At 51.7% G+C, this 18,699-nt stretch overlaps 7 protein-coding genes across 7 annotated transcripts; 2 read left to right on the top strand and 5 right to left on the bottom strand.

Moving 5' to 3' along the window:
- Nucleotides 1–1,089: 1,089 nt before the first annotated feature.
- On the bottom strand, nt 1,090–4,348 carry QC762_500020 (uncharacterized protein). The gene is made up of 3 exons (XM_062890451.1): nt 3,018–4,348; nt 1,880–2,959; nt 1,090–1,800 (listed from the first exon to the last, which is right to left on the bottom strand). The coding sequence occupies exons 1-3, from the start codon at nt 3,917–3,919 to the stop codon at nt 1,239–1,241; spliced, it is 2,544 nt and encodes an 847-aa protein (XP_062741766.1). The 5' UTR covers nt 3,920–4,348; the 3' UTR covers nt 1,090–1,238.
- A 761-nt stretch (nt 4,349–5,109) lies between these two features.
- On the top strand, nt 5,110–5,517 carry QC762_0076830 (uncharacterized protein; the record flags this gene model as incomplete). Its single annotated transcript, XM_062883832.1, has 2 exons — nt 5,110–5,198; nt 5,253–5,517. 2 exons carry the CDS (start codon nt 5,110–5,112, stop codon nt 5,515–5,517), a joined length of 354 nt encoding a protein of 117 aa, XP_062741765.1.
- Nucleotides 5,518–5,610: 93 nt separating this feature from the next.
- On the bottom strand, nt 5,611–7,589 carry QC762_500040 (uncharacterized protein). Its single transcript, XM_062890452.1, has 2 exons — nt 6,757–7,589; nt 5,611–6,683 (listed from the first exon to the last, which is right to left on the bottom strand). Exons 1-2 carry the CDS (start codon nt 7,361–7,363, stop codon nt 5,722–5,724), a joined length of 1,569 nt encoding a protein of 522 aa, XP_062741764.1. The 5' UTR covers nt 7,364–7,589; the 3' UTR covers nt 5,611–5,721.
- Nucleotides 7,590–9,757: 2,168 nt separating this feature from the next.
- QC762_500050 (uncharacterized protein) lies at nt 9,758–10,671 on the bottom strand (the record flags this gene model as incomplete). Its single annotated transcript, XM_062890453.1, has 2 exons — nt 9,758–10,377; nt 10,442–10,671. The coding sequence occupies 2 exons, from the start codon at nt 10,669–10,671 to the stop codon at nt 10,140–10,142; spliced, it is 468 nt and encodes a 155-aa protein (XP_062741763.1). The 3' UTR covers nt 9,758–10,139.
- A 228-nt stretch (nt 10,672–10,899) lies between these two features.
- QC762_0076800 (uncharacterized protein) lies at nt 10,900–11,990 on the bottom strand (the record flags this gene model as incomplete). The annotated part of the gene is made up of 3 exons (XM_062883831.1): nt 11,712–11,990; nt 11,522–11,642; nt 10,900–11,293 (listed from the first exon to the last, which is right to left on the bottom strand). Exons 2-3 carry the CDS (start codon nt 11,533–11,535, stop codon nt 10,900–10,902), a joined length of 408 nt encoding a protein of 135 aa, XP_062741762.1. The 5' UTR covers nt 11,536–11,642; nt 11,712–11,990.
- A 632-nt stretch (nt 11,991–12,622) lies between these two features.
- Nucleotides 12,623–14,541, top strand: QC762_500070 (uncharacterized protein; the record flags this gene model as incomplete). Its single annotated transcript, XM_062890454.1, has 2 exons — nt 12,623–13,166; nt 13,646–14,541. 2 exons carry the CDS (start codon nt 12,623–12,625, stop codon nt 14,539–14,541), a joined length of 1,440 nt encoding a protein of 479 aa, XP_062741761.1.
- A 2,830-nt stretch (nt 14,542–17,371) lies between these two features.
- Nucleotides 17,372–18,657, bottom strand: QC762_0076780 (uncharacterized protein). The gene is made up of 2 exons (XM_062883830.1): nt 18,100–18,657; nt 17,372–18,037 (listed from the first exon to the last, which is right to left on the bottom strand). Exons 1-2 carry the CDS (start codon nt 18,340–18,342, stop codon nt 17,468–17,470), a joined length of 813 nt encoding a protein of 270 aa, XP_062741760.1. The 5' UTR covers nt 18,343–18,657; the 3' UTR covers nt 17,372–17,467.
- Between the last annotated feature and the right edge of the window lie 42 nt (nt 18,658–18,699).

Raw genomic sequence — 18,699 nt, 5'->3', positions numbered from 1 at the left:
CGACTCAGTGCCCCTAGACAGTACACACTCCAACCAACAATAGCCCAACGATATGCCCAGGATCAGAATATCTGGGGCCGGCAACCAACTGAGCCCACCGGGGCTCAGCGGAGGCATCACGGCGACCACCACGAAGGCAGAACCAGGGTGCCGATACGGGTTGGTTGGGCAGGAGGGACTGAGGACCCATACGAGCTGCAAGAAGACTGCAGGACAGGAATCATATGTACCTATTACTGGTGGAATCAGTGGCCAGGACGCCGAAGGAGGTGCCCGGCCAAGGCAGACAGATAAGACAGGTTCGAGGACCAGGGAGCTCAGAACGGTCCTGGGGATCCGGAGGACTATAAGTAGGCCTTGCCTTTCCTACCCAAATGGCAAGGGGCAAGGACCTTGAGGCCATAACAGATTATTATACTGAGTTGAACTACCTGTTCCAAGCCGAGATACTCCCCTTGTCACATTGACTCTTCATATTCAATGCTGTCCAACAAGTTATTGAATGCTTGCCGAAGCTGCGGTGTCGACCGTCGTTCGTTGAACAGGTCTAGCAAAGATTTCCTCTGAACTGATGCCCTCTGCCTCTGGATGCCTCTCAGCATTGCCTTGGTAAACATCTCCATCATCTGCTCATCGGATGTAGATGCCAAAACTTGCAGAACGCCTGCTCTGTCAGGGGTGCTTCTTTGATAGTTCACTCCTGCGGCGAGGGATAGTTTTACAATCTCGTGATGGCCACGCCAGAGCGCGCTGACCAAGGGGGTGTTGCCATTGTGCTCGATAACGTCAATCTGTGCACGATTTTCGATGAGAGTCTTCATGGACTCGGCGTTTCCCAAGCCGGCTGCATAGCTTACTGTGAGGGTGAAGGAGATTTGAGGAGAGCAGTCAAGGTGGCAGGAGGCGTTGCAAGAAGAATCGATGGAGGTGTGTATAGAGGGTCGGTTGATGGTGCAGTTTAGGATCCTGTGGCCAGAGGAGAAGGAGGGGAGTAAGGGGTGGTGGGAAGATTGGCAGAGTTGGGGACTGGAGGGATTCTGAGAGGTTAACTCGGGATGAACCGAGAAGGCAGGTCTATCAACCAGAACATTTGATATTAACCAGAGACCATTATCACGTATCGTGGGCCTAATTCCAAGCTAGAAGTGGTAACCCTATATCCTTTAAGCGCTTATCATTCCACCAACGTTTCTATTACCTACTCCATCTTCTCTTTCTCTTCTCGGTCCATCTCGTTGCTACCTAGTCTGCCCCGCCTCCTGCTGTGAATCTGTTTCAACACTATAGGCTGCATCCCATCCGGCGCCTTGTCTTGACATCAATCCGCTCCTAACTGGGCCTAAGTTTTCCGATGCTTCATTTTTGTTCTCCACAGTGCTAGTACTGTCCACTTCTGGAAGTAGACCGTGCCATGCAAAGGCTGGAATGATAAGAATCCGGGCTGCCTTCCTGGTTGTGCAAATACCTGTTTCGACAGCAATGTCTACCAAGCCTTCAAACACAGAGTTCTCCAGTGACCTGGGAGGAGTTTCCACGTCCTGCCATGTATTCTGATATTCGTACATGTAGCCATCTTGCTCCTTGCTAGCCGGGGATGTATCAATATCAAGGTTTTCAGTAACGCCATTCACCTTCTCGATATGTTCTGCTATCGCTAAGAGGAAAAGGGAAAAAAGCTCTTGAGCATAGCTTTCAAGACCGGTGGAGGCCTTTGGCCAAGGGACAATTATGATTCTCTCTTCACCAGAATCATCGTTCGTGAGCGTCCTAGCCTTGGTGTCCCCGTCGTTTCCATTGTTGCTATCGAGTACCAGTTAGTCACAGGCACAGTGGACGCGGGTGTGTGCATCTGGTCTGGAGGTTAACACGGCGAACTTACTGTGACTTGGCCAAGGGTGACAGATACATTCCCCAGCAGAGTCCCCAGCCCATTCCATAGTCGTTTTCGTCAGCGATCCCATTCATATTTCCAGCCCTCGACCTACTTCCAAGCCACCGGGCTAGATTACCCTGCACCGGATTGTCGGAGGGTACTAGTTGCGTCCCAATGATTCTAGCCATTCTGAAGGGCTGACTGCCACAGGAAGAGATTGAAAGAAGAGCTTCAAGAATATCCCGCATCTTTGTCGTGGGGTAGTCAACTGCCAAGGGAATTTCTGTTGAATAAACGTGGGATGCTGTGGCCTCGAGAGGTTCGCAGCCATTTCCATCCTTTGGTGATCGGTACCCTAAGCAGTCCACTCCCCATATCAATCGACCACACTCTGCAGATTGGGAGGCCCTTTTAAGAAATGGGGAAGTTTTCTTCCAACTGATCAGTGGTGTTGGATCCCTCCCCGACTCTTCCAAATATGCCATGATTTTCCAGATTGCATCCTCCAAAATTTGAGCTTGCGACGATGCAGCAGACTGTTCCCTGTGGAGAAATGACGCGTTTTCCCACATGGTCAGGAGTGCATGAACTTCTGTGCCCTGTTCCGTTGCAGCACCCCCCGGTGACTTCCCCTCAATTCTTATGGATGTAGACAGGTGAGGCAGTTGTCGACCGGTTGGCGGTGTTGACTTTGGAAGGAGGACTTCGTGACGCACAGCTATATTTCCTGTAACACGCCCACTTTGATACCAAAGCTTGCAACCGCCGGTTATGATGCCGAGAGATTCGAGAGACTCACAGTTCAAGCCCGTCAGCTTTTTCCTGGCGTACCTTTCTATCGAACTTTCCAAAGTATGCCATTTAGCAACGTTCACCGCCAGGGTGAGCGCAGGGTCCAGATCTGTATTTACCAGGACAGCAGGGAGGCCCTTGGCAAGGCCTCGTCGAACGTAGGCCCTGAAAACCGTCATGACGAGCGTGGCGGCAAGCTGGATAACGGCAGCTGACCAATGCAATCCCCTCAATCCAATAAATTGTGTGATAAAGCCCATGAATGACAGCGCTGATCCTGCAATTGCATAATATCTCGCAAATATTGATGTTAGCAAACAGCGGCATTCGGGCTGGAGGGTAATGAACATACCGAGTATTCTTCTTCATGCCCTGATAGAATGATGCATAGACGTCAGGATTCTCGGGGGAGTTGAAGATAAGATAACTGTCAAAGTGCTGGTCGTTCACGGTGGCGGCCAGTTGAATGCGAAAAATGCGCACTCTCTTTCGCATTTTTGCCTTACATCTGAAAGTTCTTTCTTTACTGACAGCCTCAACTATATGTCCGCACAGGAGAACCCCGAGAGTCAAAAGCAGACTGCCCACAAGATAGCAGGGATATCCGTATGTGGTGGTGGGAACTTCGACCTGGGCCAAGTTCCAACGATAAGTAACAGTCCCGCTCACAACCAGGGAGGCTAGTTGCAGGACAGTTCCCAGAGCAGCCCACATCCACATTTCACGGTTCGAAGGGATAGCACCGCTGATATTTAAGCCAAGGTTGGGCGGCACTTTTGCCAACAAGCTGGTTTCGCGATCCCAGTCTTTCGCCATGAAGTTGACCTCAAAAGTCCCCTGCGCCACATCATTCCACAGGGGATAGACGTTACCCGTGTCGGTCATGATGAACGGCTGAGATATGAGGGGTTGTCCGCGTACTCGAACGATTTGGGTTCCTGTCCACAGTTCGCAAACCTCCCTAGATGTTGAAGAGAGTAACTCAACTTCAACGCTGGCCCTGTCCTCCCTTGCTCTGCCGATGAGCGCCTTGAGGTTTGGTACGGTCTCACCCGCTACACGGATGGCGCTCACAACAATGGTCAAGATACCTAGGGGGCCCATTGCCAAGAGTACGTTGTCGGCCCATCCCACACTCATGGACAGGAACTGTTTTGTGACTTGCTCCCCGAAAAGCGTCAGGAGGGGGGCGAGATCGCTGAAGAGGTTGTTGGCAAAATCGTTGCCGTCAAACTCGCCCTCTGGGGAATCCATGATACTGAGTAGGTACCTTGACTAGGGCATTGATGTGGAATGAAATTCGCAAGATGTGGCTGTGGCTGTTCTCAACCAACCTCCAAATTCGCGTTGTTGGCACTTGAATGCACCTGGGTTCTGCTTATCGGAGCGCAATGCTGTGATTGGTGTGTATCGCACCATGTTTCATTGGTGCCCGCAGTGATAACTGCTCCCCGGCTAAGCCAGATTCGAGCAAGTCTCTGGCCGACTGTCGAACTGTCGTTTTTGGGAGGATGTCATTGAAATCGCGATGTTGACTATGGTAGATGGTACCAAAATTGTTCCGGAATTGAGTTCAACCATCTCTGTTGGCTTTTCTCACTGCCCAACTATGCTCGTCTCTAATTTGCCAAGCCTAAGAGCTCAGGGGCTCAGGGGCTTCAGAGGGGTGATAAGCACGGACCACCCACCCAGGATGTATTGAGAATTGAGTTGACATCAAACGAGCTCCAACGTCACGACGATGTTCATAATATCAGATATCGAGTGATATATGATCGACGAGAATCGCGTGGGTGGCCGCGACATCTGGCCGCCTCATCTGGTTCGTTGCGGGCCGCGGCACATCAGGCTCCTTCACAACTCCAGACGATTCTGAGTGCGAGATACCAAGTCCGACATCGCCTGGCAGTGGAAAAATCCAAATATAGGCTGTGAAACATGACAACGGCCACGAGAGGTATCCTGACATATCCGTTACAGGTTTTGGGTCCATAACTGGCACCAGCCAGATTCATGTAGCCAAGCAAGGAAGCCTAGGCCTGTACAACCGATGAAACAAATGATAACGAGCTTAAGGTAGTGCTGAGGTGCTCCATGGTGAGTGTTAAGTTCGCAATTGGATCCAGCCACACGGCGCACAGGTCATGACCCGAGAAATCCGAGCTACACTTCGCCTAGAGGAAACAAAGCAAGAGACCTGGGAGGGAAATGGCTACAGCCATGTAGCCACGGCGTATAGTCGGCCGTACTGTTTCGAATGGAGATAACAGGCTTCAGAAAATAGCATAGCGCTATCGTCACGAAGACATAAAAAGACCTGTTCCTTTCCACGATGCAAGAAGTTCTGAACAACAGCAAGACAACAGCAATACAATCACAACACAACCAATTCACAACTCAACAACAAACCACATCTACAAACCCTTCCCAATCAATCATCCAAAATGCGTGCCACCACCACCATCATCCTCATCGCCGGCTGCGCCAGCACTGCCTTTGGGGCCGCCACAAAGATGTTCAGTGACGAGAACTGGTACATTCTCCCTGCTCTTCCCCCGATGGACTTCCACTAACTAAATTTGCACAGCGGCACCGAAGTCGACAAGAAGGTCTTCAACGGTTTCTCGACCGGTGATGCCCCCATCCCCTCCGACATCAAGTCCATCAGGACCGACTCCTTCTCCGATACCTGGTTCGCCTACCAGGACAGCGAGGGCCCCAACTGCAAGGGCGACCTCATCCAGCGCGTCAAGAATGATGAGTGCATCAAGATTGCTGATCTTGGTATTGGCTGCACCCGTCTGTGCAGCGGTGGCTTGGGAGGTGGAGATTGCGCTAGCACCCAGGCTTAAGCGGTATTGACCGTGTCTTTCTGAGGAGTTGGGCGTTTGCATTGGACGGTGTTAAGTATAGCATGGCGTTGGGTTACTGTTTAGAATTGATGTAGCTGGCTTGATGCTGCTTAGATTGGAATAGACATGCCGCAGTGCGGACTGAAAAACACCTGATACGCTCTGAAAACCAGTGGGAAAATGACGGTGAAGGGGCTGCACACTCTATTCCTCAACACTCACCCTCATCCCCCCAAAACTAGCAATTATATCATCCATCGCGCCCAGCCTTCTCACAGATTCACCAACACCAGACTGGCTCCCCCCATGACCAACCTGCATAGAAGCAACCGACTCTGTATCCGGCACGGAAGGGTACGTGTTACTATCATGCCCATTCCTCACCGCAAACCTCTCCACCACCGTCCTTACCGCCTCCGGCTTCACGTTCTCAATCATCCACTCCATCACCTTATTCCTCATCCTTTGTGCCTCGGCGCCGTCCTCCGGATATACGTGTGGAACCCGCCAGTTATGGTAGTAGTTGTGGGAACTAGAACGGACCTGAATGCGACCTGTTGAAGAGAGCAATGGGCAGGCAAAGTACAAGTGGCAGAGGCGACAAGTTGGCTTAGAGGTGCCAATGTACCGACCGAAGGCGGCTTCGTTGTAAAAACGAAGTCCTGAGTTGTTTGTGCGTAACTCGCGGAGGATATGATCGGCAAGGTGAACTTCGGCGTGAACGATGGGGTGGAATGTCTTGCACTTGGATCGGATGGTGCTTTCGAGCTTTGTGGTCAGATCAGTGAGGTGGGACTGGTGGCCGGCTGCGTCGGTGGTGCCCTCTTTGAAAGCTTTGAGAACGGCCTTGTCTGTGGTCAGCCGTGAGAGGATACGTTCCGGAGAGCCTCTGATTGAGGGAGGAGGAGCAGGTGTGCTGGAGGGGACGTGGATCACTTTGAATCCAGGGTCGAAGAGTTCGGGCCAGCGCTGGCGTGCGGTGATGAAAATTGCGACGGCGATTGTGTAAGACTGCAAGCGGCCAAGAGAGTGGTAGACTTCAGTCCAGGGTGTCTTGTTGTCCCCTTCTCGATCTTCGCGGGTACGTTCCCGGAGGTATTCCTTGACGTGGGGATTCCGGAAGATCTTGCTGATGGTACGGAGAAGAAGCTGGCATTTAATGGCAACTGGAACGGGGTCAGTAAGGATCTTATGACGTTATGAAGCCTGTAGCTTCCTCTAAGACCTGATGATACCCACATTCGCAATCAGATAAGAGTGGCTCGAGAGAAGCATCAGCCAAAGTCTTGATTGCTCTTAGAAGAGTCGCTACGTCTGCATCCGTGCAGGCATTGGCGCAGAATTCGAGGTGTCTGGCCATTTGGTAGTCGATGTGAAGCTCTGTAATGCGGGGACGGTTGAACTCGAGAATTTGCTGCATCAGAGTCAAGAACAGAAGGGAGTCCTCTCCATTGCGTCGCGCCTCCTGGAGCTCGGGGCCTGAAATTCCCCCAAGGGTATTCAGAAGCTTTGTCACAAACCGGGTTGTTGTCTGGAAACTGATTTCCGTTCTGCTGTTTGAGGTGAAGCGATACTCGATGATGTCCGGTTGCAAGACAGAAAAGGCGGTGACGGTATCGCCCCCTCTCTCAGTGTCGCACACCTGGCTAAGCTTGTTCACGAAACAGAAAAAGGTTCCTTGCGAGTTCTTGTCAGCAACCCCCTCGAGGTCAGGACTCGGGGACTTGGTGCCGTTTTCTGTTCTTGAAAGAATGTGAATCATGCTGCAAATGATCATGAGGGCCTCGTAAAATCGTTTGCGCACGCTGGGTGGCAATGTGATGGCTGTTTTTTCCTCTGAACTCATGATGTTTGAATCTACTAAAAGAATAGCAGCCAAGTAGCTACTCAGTACATTCGTAACTGTGAAGTCGACGGGAGAGATTCAACTCTGAAAATTGCCGAGGGTAGAGATCTAGCACTTACTTGATGTATATTTTATGAAGACCGACATGCCAAACATCTGAACAAATCCACACTTTGCAATTCGATCACTGCTTTGTTCAGTGGTCCAGGATGACCACGTAGGTAGCAAAAAAATAGGCTGTGTATTTTTAAGCCCCACTGAGATCGTACAACCTGGAGGGTTCCAATATGGACCGACGCGGCATGCCAGAGATGATCGATTGGTTTGAATGCAACGTAAAGAGCTGCGGTAGGCGGCACTAATGCAGTAGGCCATATTTCTGCAGTAGGCCTACCTCGATGTAACCCTCCCTCTCGCGGCCCGCGTGTGACATCCTCACTTGTGGGATCTGTGTGACGTTGTTTGGATTCATTGGGTGCCTTGGAGCCTCACAACCGAAACTGCCAAACAAATCTGGCGGCAGACGACGGGGAAGGTTCCTGCTGTTTCCAATCTGTGCAGCGGAGGATTAGCAAACGGAAAGAGCTTGGTCGGTATTTGAGCTGGCATTCTTCTGCGCTGCTGCTGGGATCGTGTGCTCCTCCATCTCCACCATCTCTTTGCAGCTCCCGAGCTGCACACCACACACCTAGCTCGTTCCACCTTCATTGACAGGGTACCTATACATTCATCCGAGTCTGATACGATCACGGGCTGCTGTTTTGGTACCTATCCAGGCGTTTCCTGTATCGCCGGTGATGTCTGACCACCAGTGAGTACCACCTCTGTCTCACCAAGGAGCGTCAAGTTGCTAATCACAGGGGTTGCGCGTATGCAGTTACCAGTCCCCAAACTGGGTTTCCGAATCAGATGCTTTCACAGAACAAAATGAGGAGCATCCTTGGATTGTTGACCTTCCCCTTCAAGGACAAGGGGTTGGACTTGGCTCACAGGCGATGGCGATGGAACCATACACCTTCTCCCAAAACGTTGACGAAGGTGTAACGGTGAACCCATCGCTTCTGATGATGCAACGAGGCCTAGAAGTTGCAACTACCAACAACGAAATCACTTATGATGGGGGCTCTTTTGACCCTTTGGCCCACGTTCCGCATTCTGTAGCGGAGATGCGCACTGAAGTCCCAGTACTGAGCTTGTAGAGCTCGCCACACGGATATTCAGCTAGCGTTTCCACTCCAGAAATCGCCGTGGTCTCATTTCACACGCCACCCGACAATGAGTTCGGACTTCCTTGCTCTTCGTTTCAATCATCCGAGATATCCAGCAATTCAACCATCTTGACACCAGACGAGTCAGAATATGGTTCCGATTCAACATTACCCGACGACCTCTTGTTTTCCTTCAATGACCCCGTCAACGACACCCTGTCGGCAAATTCAACACACCAGATCAATGTGCTGCCTACGCCAAACGACCTTTTCCCTGCTGCAAACGCACATGATATTATCATCTATCCCCTCCCCGCCTCGATGACCGAGCCACCCAGCCAAACCAACCCGGCCAAATCTGAAGTTCCGTACACAATCATTGACGGGAAATTCCACTGTCTCTATCATGGGTGCAAAGGATCAAAACTGTTCAATCTGCCCGGTAAGCTGAGAAAGCATCAAAAAAATCACCGCAGGCCAACAGAGTGCAACATCTGTGGCAAAGGATTTGCAGAGCAGAAGGATCTGGATCGCCACAAACTTAAGAGCCATGGTGACCGTGCTGATGTTCGTGCTGATAAGAGGGTCCAAAGGCACAAGAAGAGGTGCGAGATCTGTGGACGGACTCAGAGGGTGGACAACATGAAGCGACATATGCTTGTTCACGGCCGTCGTTGATAGGGTGTTTTGTTCCAAAGATTGGGAATATACACGCATGGGTTGTTGCTTGTTTTGGTTTCTTGTTTAAGTTGGCATTTCGTGATGATGTTATGACCCAGATTTACGTCAGAGGGAAGGATTTTCAAGTTGTCTTGTCAGTTTGTCTAGAGATACACTCAAAGTGTGTTTGTTAGTTCCATGCACCGTCTTGAGACCTTCTCACTGTAGAGCCTGACGATGATGTATGTTTCCTCACACTCCACCACTCAGCAGTTACCCCCCCTTCCCCTAATGATAACATTCCACTTCGTCTCATGAAAGACCTGCCCAGCGACCATTCCAGAGTACCCAATCGCGCACCTGTGCAAAAGGTGCAGTCGACTGCAGTGTGCGGGTCCGTTAGCCCTCAACGACTGGCGGTGATGTTTCTTGGCCACAAGGCAGCACAGTTCTTGCTTGGTGTCAGCCCTATATCGTTAGTTGCCTGAATGTAGACCCCGGCCAGTTTTGCGGATACTGAGTTTTCTCTTCCTTTGCAAAAGCCAAATCCAAAGTGCAAAGGGGGGTTGTTGCATTGTAGGAAATATCTGTCTAAAGAAAGGCCCTGGTCTTCGTCCAAGCTCAAAGAACAACCAAGAATAGCTCAAAAACATGAGAAGTGGGCAAGAATGGGCTCCAAGAATGGTCCCAAAGAAAGAGTGGAGACATAAAAGCCAAAGCAAAAACAGGGGTAGAGGTATCACCGTCTCCTCATGAGTTGTAACAAGCATTCATCAAAAAGAAACAAGAGGAAATCCAACATAAAAACCTTCAAAGAAACAGAATGATGCCCAGAAAGTCATGACTTGGTGCAAAACCATTGAGAACCCAATATAATATCCAATGATCCCAAGCACAACTGTCTTCTCTTACGCCGAAGGCCAGTGGTTATGGTTGTCCCTATGTCTCTTCACATTGTCCCGACGTCCATGATACCCGCACCCTTGGAAGCCGCACCACTCCTCGTCCTTGGGGATGTTATTTGCAGAGGCATATTCGGGATGGTGAGTCCACAGGTGTCGATGGAGGTCTTTAGTCTCGGCTCCACCACCTTCACAATCGTCGAAAGGGCACTGGCGGCGTTTGGTGTGATTGTTCATATGCTTGCTGTTTGTGGGTGGGGTGTCAGCTAAAGAAGACTCAGAGGATGCGTGATGCAGGGTGGACGAACTCAAGATCACATTTCCGCCTGTAGAACTTTCCACAAACAGAACATTTATTGGGGTCAGAGCTGGTCGGCGAGGCTTCGGTGGTGTCGGGTTCTTGTGAGTAGGGCTGTGCATAGGAAGTAGAAGCTTCGCCAGCTGTGTAGTAAGAGGTGTCTTCATGTTGGTAGAGACTGGGGTCCACTAAGTAGCCCTGTTCTTCGTAACTGGTGTGTGTAATATCATGAGAAGTCATTGCTGTAGGAATGATTGTGCAGGGGAGTTGGCTGTTGTTGGTGTCGAACGTTTGGTAGGTGTAAGGAGTGGTGGAAGGAATCGTTGAAGCTGTCCCAGAAGTGGTGAAAAGTGGATTCGAAACTGAAAAGTCGAAGAAAAGTCGCGAGTCTTGGTCAGTTTGTGCTTCTTGTTGTACTGCAAGATCCAAATTTGCAGGCACACTCGAGTTCTGTTGGGCCGTGGAGTACTAAGACTCGTGGCCGGAACTCGAAGGATAAGATGGCACAAAGCTGTCGACCTGGGACGTGGGAAACTGATTCTGAGCGTCGCGGTAGTCGTTGGTGTAGTCAATCTGATGGCTCCCTATAACGTATGTAGATGGAAATAGAGCTGGTGTATCGTGCTGGGCCTCAGCCGGAGCCATGTACTCAGTCGGCCCAGCTGGATAGTCCAAAGGTTCAGGAGGTGCCGGAGCGAAGTCATTTTGTAGGAGCCTGGGATCGATGGCCCCCTGCCCCGGAACAAGCTCCTCGTACATTTCATGACCCATTAGAGAAGAGGGGTGGTCGTAAGGCGCCCATTCCGATGCTCGCTGTTTTCCTTTGGACACCCTGCTAGAAGGCATGGGAACCAGTGGCAATCTGGATGCAAAGTGCTAATAGTGTCAGGGCAGGCCTGGTCCGATTCGCTTTCAGCACCCTGGTCTGCGATGTTGCCGCGGGAAAAGGCACCAAATACAAGCTGAGGGACCTGTGAAAAGGTACTATTCGACCTGGACCGTTACCACTGCTGTTCCGAAATCCCAACCTCGCCTGGCTTCCGTCCCATCTGAGGCCGTTATCCCTGGTAACAATGGGTGTGCGACTTACAGAAACTCAAGCATGCCAATTTGCAAGCCTGCAGAATGTTTAGCGTCAAGTGAAAGTGTTGTGATGTGGGGATGAGGACAAATGTGTTGGTTGAGTTGGTGACAGTAGCAGCCGATGGTGACTATCGTTCCCACACCACCGGTCAGTAACAGTGTTGCAACCAAAGGTCATTCGACATCCGTTCCCTTACCGCTCGGTGCTCCCTAGTTTCGCAATGTCGAACTTCTCCCTGACAACTTGAGCATTACATAAGGTAGATGCAAACCCAGCGCGTGTTCCACTGGACCCTCCAAGACAACTGACATCGTGTTTCAGGGGCAAATACGGTTACTCAAATACTAAGCCCAAATCAGCTGGCCGAGGAACACTGTGCTGGCCCACCGTGGTTCGCAATCCGGAGCCATCACTGTTCTGGGAGGAGCGGGTTTGAGGCCCGCAACGGGGTCCGTATGCCTCCAAGGCAACCTGCGCGCCGGCATGGTTAGCGCACTGCCATAATATGCACCGAGGCCGAGGCCCACAGTCTCGGCATGCAAGACAGCGCTGCCACGGTGACACGGCGGAACGCCAACTGGACCCAGTCGAACTGTTATTATTGGACCGACCCCCCACAAGTCAATCATTCTGCCACAGCTCGCCCACAAACTTCTGCTTTCCTGCCAGAATCTCAAAGAACAAAACTGACCGTCATTTCTCGACTCTTCGTTCTGTTTGTTGCCGATGGACGCCTTGAAACCTTTGGTTGGTGGTGGGTCGAGCGATGTGGTCATCCAACCAGCCAATCCTCCAATCACTGACCAGTGAGTTGGCCCAGGTTGCGACCCAAGTCTGTTCGAGGCAGATTTCCTGTATCCTCCGGCCAAAGAGGCATAGAGGGGAGAGGGGCATACGGACAATGCGAAGACGACAGACGACATCACCAGGTCCCTAGCTGAGATGGTGGGATGATTATAAATTTCAAGTTGCTTCTCCCGTCATTCTCGTTTCGTGTACTCTACTAACCAGATCACTGTTCTTAATCTAGTTACCCATCGAAACATCTCAAATCCTTCACTGAATGATCTTCTGACCCCCTTCGTTCCGTCCAAACATTCTCTCAACATGACCAGCGCAACACTCCCCCCTCAAACCTCCACACCCGTCCCGCTAGCTCCCAGCCAGGCAAAGCGGCTTTATGGGGCCATTCACCTCTTCTGTGCCCTGAAGAATGCACTTCCCCATGTGTCGAACCCCCATACGCCGGACGATGACTCTATTGTTACCACGCCCGACGACGATCGCGCCCTGTATAGGTGCTTTGTCAACAAGATTGCGCAAATTTGCGATACTAAGCATGGGGGAGACACCGTCACGAGCGCCATGATTGTCCAGCCTGGTCAGGTGGAATACTGGATTGCCTCTAATAGTCGCACCAAGAAACAGATGGCCAGGGTCAAGAATTTTTTGTCTGACGAGATCTTGAAAGTACTTGGAAGCATGAAAGGGCAAGATCTGGAAGACGAAGCCAAGGTCAAGGCCGTCTCGGACAGTCTGTTGAAGAAGGTCATCGCGTTCTGTCGGTGGCGCCTGTACAAGTACCTCAGAACATTGGTTGACAATATTGGACTTTGCCTTGAGAGCTGCGCCAAGGACGCTGGCGCTGAGGGTAAGTTACTGGCACCTGGAAATCTATCGATGGGAGCTAAAGCTGACACAAACCCGCCACAATGGCAGGACGCCTGCGGGAGCTACTTCCGATTGCCGAGGCAGCGGTGGCCTCTTGGCCCCATGATCTCCTGTCCTGTATGTGCCATGCCAGGTCCCAATGTTATCTTCGTCCCAAGTCTGTCCGCAACTAACATCTCACCTCAACAGTCACCCAAGAAACCTACCGCCTCCTCATGGCCCTCAAAAAATCCTACACCTCCTCCTTTGCCTCCTTGCTCCGCCTCAAAGCCCCCTCCTCGGAGAACGTCTCAAAATCGTCCCCAGAGAACGACAGCCCCGCTTCCCCTTGGATCGATACTCGCCACGCCATCGGCCGCCTCCACTCCTACACCCTCGCCATCCGCGTCTTCATTGTCGCCCGCGGAAAATGGCCCGACCTCTTCGAGTCCCCCGAAGTCATCCCATACCCCTCCCCAGCTAAGCTCCCCAGCCCCCTCCAGATCAAGGAAAGAATGTGCACAGGCAAAGACCTCCTCAACCGCCTCACCACCGACGTTGAAGTTCACGCCGCTTACGACTTCTTTTCCCCCCAGCTCCAAGCCAGGGATTTCGACGCCGGCCTCGAAAATTCCATCAAAGACCCCAAGTGCATCACCACCGTCCATGCAGAAGTAACACTCTTGTCCAACCTCCGCAGGGAGACCCTTTGCCCTTCCCCTGGCAGGGAGGATGCACATTGGGATTTCTTCATGGAGGATAAATTCGGGAGGTACATCGGCTGTTCCAAGCCCACTTGCATGCTGTGTGACATTTACTTTGATGCTTCTCCCGTTAAGGTGGATAGGAGAAAGGGACACGGCAATTTGTATCATAAGTGGAGGGTGGCGGATATCATCCAGGGTTCGATGGTGAATGGGGCAGTGGAAATGTTGGTGAGGGAGAGGAAGAATGTGATTGAGGAGATGATCAAGACGCTGAAAAAGGAGGTGAAGGGGGTGTTGGTGGAGAGGAGGGGATGGAGGGGGAGTAGACATGATAGTCGGGCTACGCCTTCGGATCCGTTTGGGTCTGCGGTCACAGCTGCGGGGAGCGTGAGGGGTGGTTTGACGGAGGGGAGGTTGATGCAAGCGCAGGCTGGCCTGCATGGGAGTGTGGGTAGTGGAAGTGGGAGTGTTCAAGGTCGTGGTAGGCGGGGGAGGTTGGTGTTGGAGGAGGTGGAGGAGGTGGAGGATGAGACTGATGGTGACCAGGGGGAGTGCATGGAGGGAGATTCTATGGAGGAGGTCAGCAGATTGATGGGTCAGTTGAGTGTCACTCGCGGTCGTAAGGAGGAGGAGGATGATGATGATGATGAAGGTGGCGCCAAGCTCTAGGCATCTTATTTCGGTATCTAGCTCTGCGGGTGGCGATGACTATGGTGCGATGGTATTTTTGTGGCAACTCAGGGCTTTCATGTCAACGTTGTGCGATAGACAACATATTGGGAATAGGCCGCTGGAAGGTAAGCACTTGATGAGAAATAAGATGGATAATGAAACGCATATGACATGCCAAGCCCACTATCCGCGTGGTGGTTGATAATGCAATCTTTAGGGCTGCAAAGCCAGTGGAGACACCCACGTTCACTGGTTGAGCATGAACTATCTGATAGCTTCAGGGCGTAAGGCTCGCTGTCATGTGACGAAAGCAGCAGTCTCTGCGTTCGAGGTGGCGCTTGAAGCCCAATGATCATGTCTTATGGAGCCTGACTCGGCTCCCCTCTTGCTGGGTTGAATGCCCGCGTTAACTTTACAACAGGTTCCAGCAGTGCGTCTGCTTCTAGTAAAAACATGGAAGACCATAGCCAGCAGCAGACATGCTTCAAAGATCAAGAACCCAACAAAGAAGATCGTACGGGGATACATTTCACCCAGGCCGAACTCGCTTGCCAGACACCCGATATCCAGGCCGCCATCAGCCCAAGGCGCCCAAGACCTACGGGCCATTATGACAAGCCCCTTATCAGCCGTTTCCCAAAAATGGGCCATTCACACGGCTCTGTCACTCACAATGGCTACGACAGTACGGCTATGTACTATATTGGTTCCTATTTGGAAGGCCTTGCCATCAACATCCGGAATTACTCTCTGTTTGGCAACCGTTTGCTCTGGGCCCTACTCGAGGATAAGCAGGTGATAATCGCGGTAGTCAGCAAACTGTTGGTCCAATCCGATTCGGCCGTAGCCCAGGTTTGAAGTCGGGTTTCTGTCTATGTCTTGCGGTGACCACATGAAACGGTCCTGATGGAAAAGTCGCTTGCGAAGACTGGAAGTAGCATTTCCTGAAAGATGGACGTCGACGGTTGGATAGCGTAGTTCGCGGCGGTTGAGCACGCATGAGGCTGCACCGCAAGTTCCCACGTGCAGAGATACAAGCAATCGAGGCCCATCGGGGTCCCTTGTTCCATAAACGTTCGCATTCTGACGGGCCAAAGTAAGTACCCTGCTGTGGTTGGTGACATCTCCGTTGGCTTGGTGTCTGTCGTTTGGAATTGGCAACTGTGCTTACCACACCATGTCCTCTGCAAAAGACTGGGCATGGGACTGGTGGCAGAGTGCTTACATTGCTGGCTGATTGATGTCTCCGAGACGCGGATGGACGAGAGCCCAGACGATTGGACTGAGCTGGAACAGCAACGCTGCAGCCTTCTTCTTTCAGCGCCGGAAAGGGATAGGCAGAGTGGCCATCGTGACGCCCAAAGGTTCGCAGATGTTACGACTCAGGGTAGGTGAGATGTCAGCCTGCAAAAGATGGAGATATCGCTGCCCTGAAGTAGAACGAAAAGTCTACGAGGGTACGGACCACTTCCGGTAGAAGCACCCCTCTCACGTTAGTGAAGGCACGGATCAAGGAGTCAAGGAGCCAGGCCTCCAGGTTCTCCGTCTCACGCCACATCCATGCCGATGATTCCATCGTAAACGGTGAATGACCATGCTTTGCTGGCTTGGTTGACCGTGATGAAAACTCCATCACCGGCGGGACTCCATTCGACCGAACTTCACCGCCACAAACATGCAAGTGAACTCAATGCAGTGAACAGGCAGGCCGTCGTCCACAAAACAGTGCACTGCAGACTCTATTCGGCCTCCACCAAGCTCACCATGAAGACAACCTGCACATCCACCGAGCCCTCCACCGCCTCCAGCTGTATGAAGCCCACAACAACGACAACATACACATCTTCCAATTGCCCCCGAGGGGCAGCCTACACGCCGCCGTGGTCTGATTACACAGGCGCGGCCCCCACCCCCGGCGGGCCTGGATGGAATGTGTACACGTGGGTTAAGGGGAGGACCTCGACCAAACCAACGGTTCCTATCCCTACCTCCAACCCAATACCAAGCCGTTGACGAGAGGACCGAACAACTGCTTCAAGGAGAGCGACTTTCCGGGGCACGCAGACCTTCAATCCGGGGATCAGGATCGGTTCTCGGTTGATTTTAGCAGTCTACGCAGAGGAATGGGTGACGACTACACACCATTGGGTCCGGGGATGCCCCCATCACATTCCGCGAGGCGGATAGCAAAGGGTGAACTACTACTTTCGGGTCGAGTGGGTGGGTGGGTGTGTTACTACTGTCAAGAGGCAGAGCTTTGAGTTCCCGCTGGGGTGTCGCAGAGTGTGATCATGGCTTGCTTGTTGGTGAGGGAGAATTATACCAAGTGTTAGTGACTCTCTTTCTTTCCCTTGCCTGACCTCCAGGCATCAAAAGATACTAACAATTGTGGTCCTTTCGTTCAGGCAATAACGGTGGTGTGGGCGGTATATGTCAAGCAGGGTGATTGTTGTACACCTTTGCGGGTGCCAGAGGCGGACCGCCAGCTGGCTGTGAGAATTTTTGATTGCCGGCAGTGCGGGTCTTCGTTGGCTATGCCCAGTGTTAGTCGTGTTATCGGGGATTCCGAGTGGCGGCCGAGATGCCGCCGGCTGTGGCCGGTAATCAGAGTCACTATGTGGTGGGAGAGAATGGCGGGATTGTTGTCGACGATTTGAAGAAGTCCTGATTGGGATAGGGTCAATGTCAGGGAGAAGCACATGTAGGGTTGGAAGAAGGCTTCCATCATATCATGTCAGTGTGTGTTGGTGATGTGAGGGAAGGTAGATAGATTTGGTGTATTAGTGACTTCTTTAAACCTGCCTGTAGAGTATATTTGTCTAACTGTCTTTGCCATATCTTGTGCAAAGCTGTCTTCTCCTTCAAGTGTGATGAAATCTCTAGCTGTATCACACGCTATACTGGCAATACATTCGGGCCGGTCTCAATAATCCCATGGCTGGCCTTCGAAATGCGCCTCTGACACAGCTCGGCACAAAAAAAGAAGTTGGCAACCACAAATGTGCAGCCACACACGGTAACGATGGCAGGCTATATGTCGGTAACTTAGAACACGGCTCCCATGGGGATCAAGCATAAAATACAAACTCACAAGCGTATTAAACTCCGCCAGGGAGGCGTCAAACACCGGTGTCAACAAGTGAAGCGTATACCCAACCAGAAATAACACCCAAGAAAAACTCATAAGCATAGTCGGACACTGCCAGAACCAGACCATACAGCGGCTGATCCCCCGCTGGAACATCCTGTCCCCCTTCCCAGGCGGGACAGGAGGTTGCAAGAACAGACTGAGACACCTCGCTAGGTCGGCCTCGCTGAGCTCATCACTCGGGTCCTCGGGTAAGAGCCGGAGCAGCCGTTGGTGAGCCGAGCTGATCAGAGCAAAGAAAGAGAGAAACAAACTCCAGTTCCAGAGCATCTTGGCTATCCAGACTGTTCTTTCTGTCGAGGGCCAGGAGAAGACGCCTATTACTGCTGCTCCGGACAGCGTTGCCTAGGTGCCATATTAGACTGGATCATTTTTTGAGGGTTCAGGGGTGGGATGTGTATACTGACTGCTCCTTGAACAAATCTCAGCTCCTCTGATTTCGTCTTACGGAAGCGAGCCAGTGCTGCGATGACGTCATGCTTGGCCTCACGATAGTTTTGGTTGCGCTGGATACAATGCATTGGCTGGACGGTGTGGTAGCGTAAAGCAGCGGAATAGCTGAAGGCAAAGATTCTGAAAAAGAGGCTTCTGGGGACTGTATCGCAGTTCTTGGGTGGACCCGAGTCCCGGGTATAGTTGGATGTCTCCATCTTGAGAGCAGACGGCTAGTACCTAGTGCAAAAGTCAACAGGGTAAAGAAGAAAGGAATCCTCTTCAGGTGATACTGGCAGAACGTCGAGAAATTAATTTCAGGTTTGTATTGTCGCCCCTCTCTGAGATGGAATAACGTTGGGGTCGTACAGACAAAGGCTGCCTTTGGGGCTGGTGGCGCAGATCTGCACGGCGTAAAGTACGCCCATACACTGTTTTATCAGACAGAAAGCCTGTTAAAATGTATGAGGACGGGAGCTGAAGGGCATCGCCACGACGTAAGGAGTACCCGTCCATTCTGATTGGCAAAGAAGATTCTCTGCAGTACTTAAAATGGGCAAACACACACTAAAGAC

The sequence above is a fragment of the Podospora pseudocomata genome, chromosome 5 (genome assembly GCF_035222375.1).
Source record: "Podospora pseudocomata strain CBS 415.72m chromosome 5, whole genome shotgun sequence".
Taxonomy (NCBI): domain Eukaryota; kingdom Fungi; phylum Ascomycota; class Sordariomycetes; order Sordariales; family Podosporaceae; genus Podospora; species Podospora pseudocomata.
Note: the sequence above shows the minus strand (reverse complement) of the source record. Positions and strands in the feature narration are given on the sequence as shown.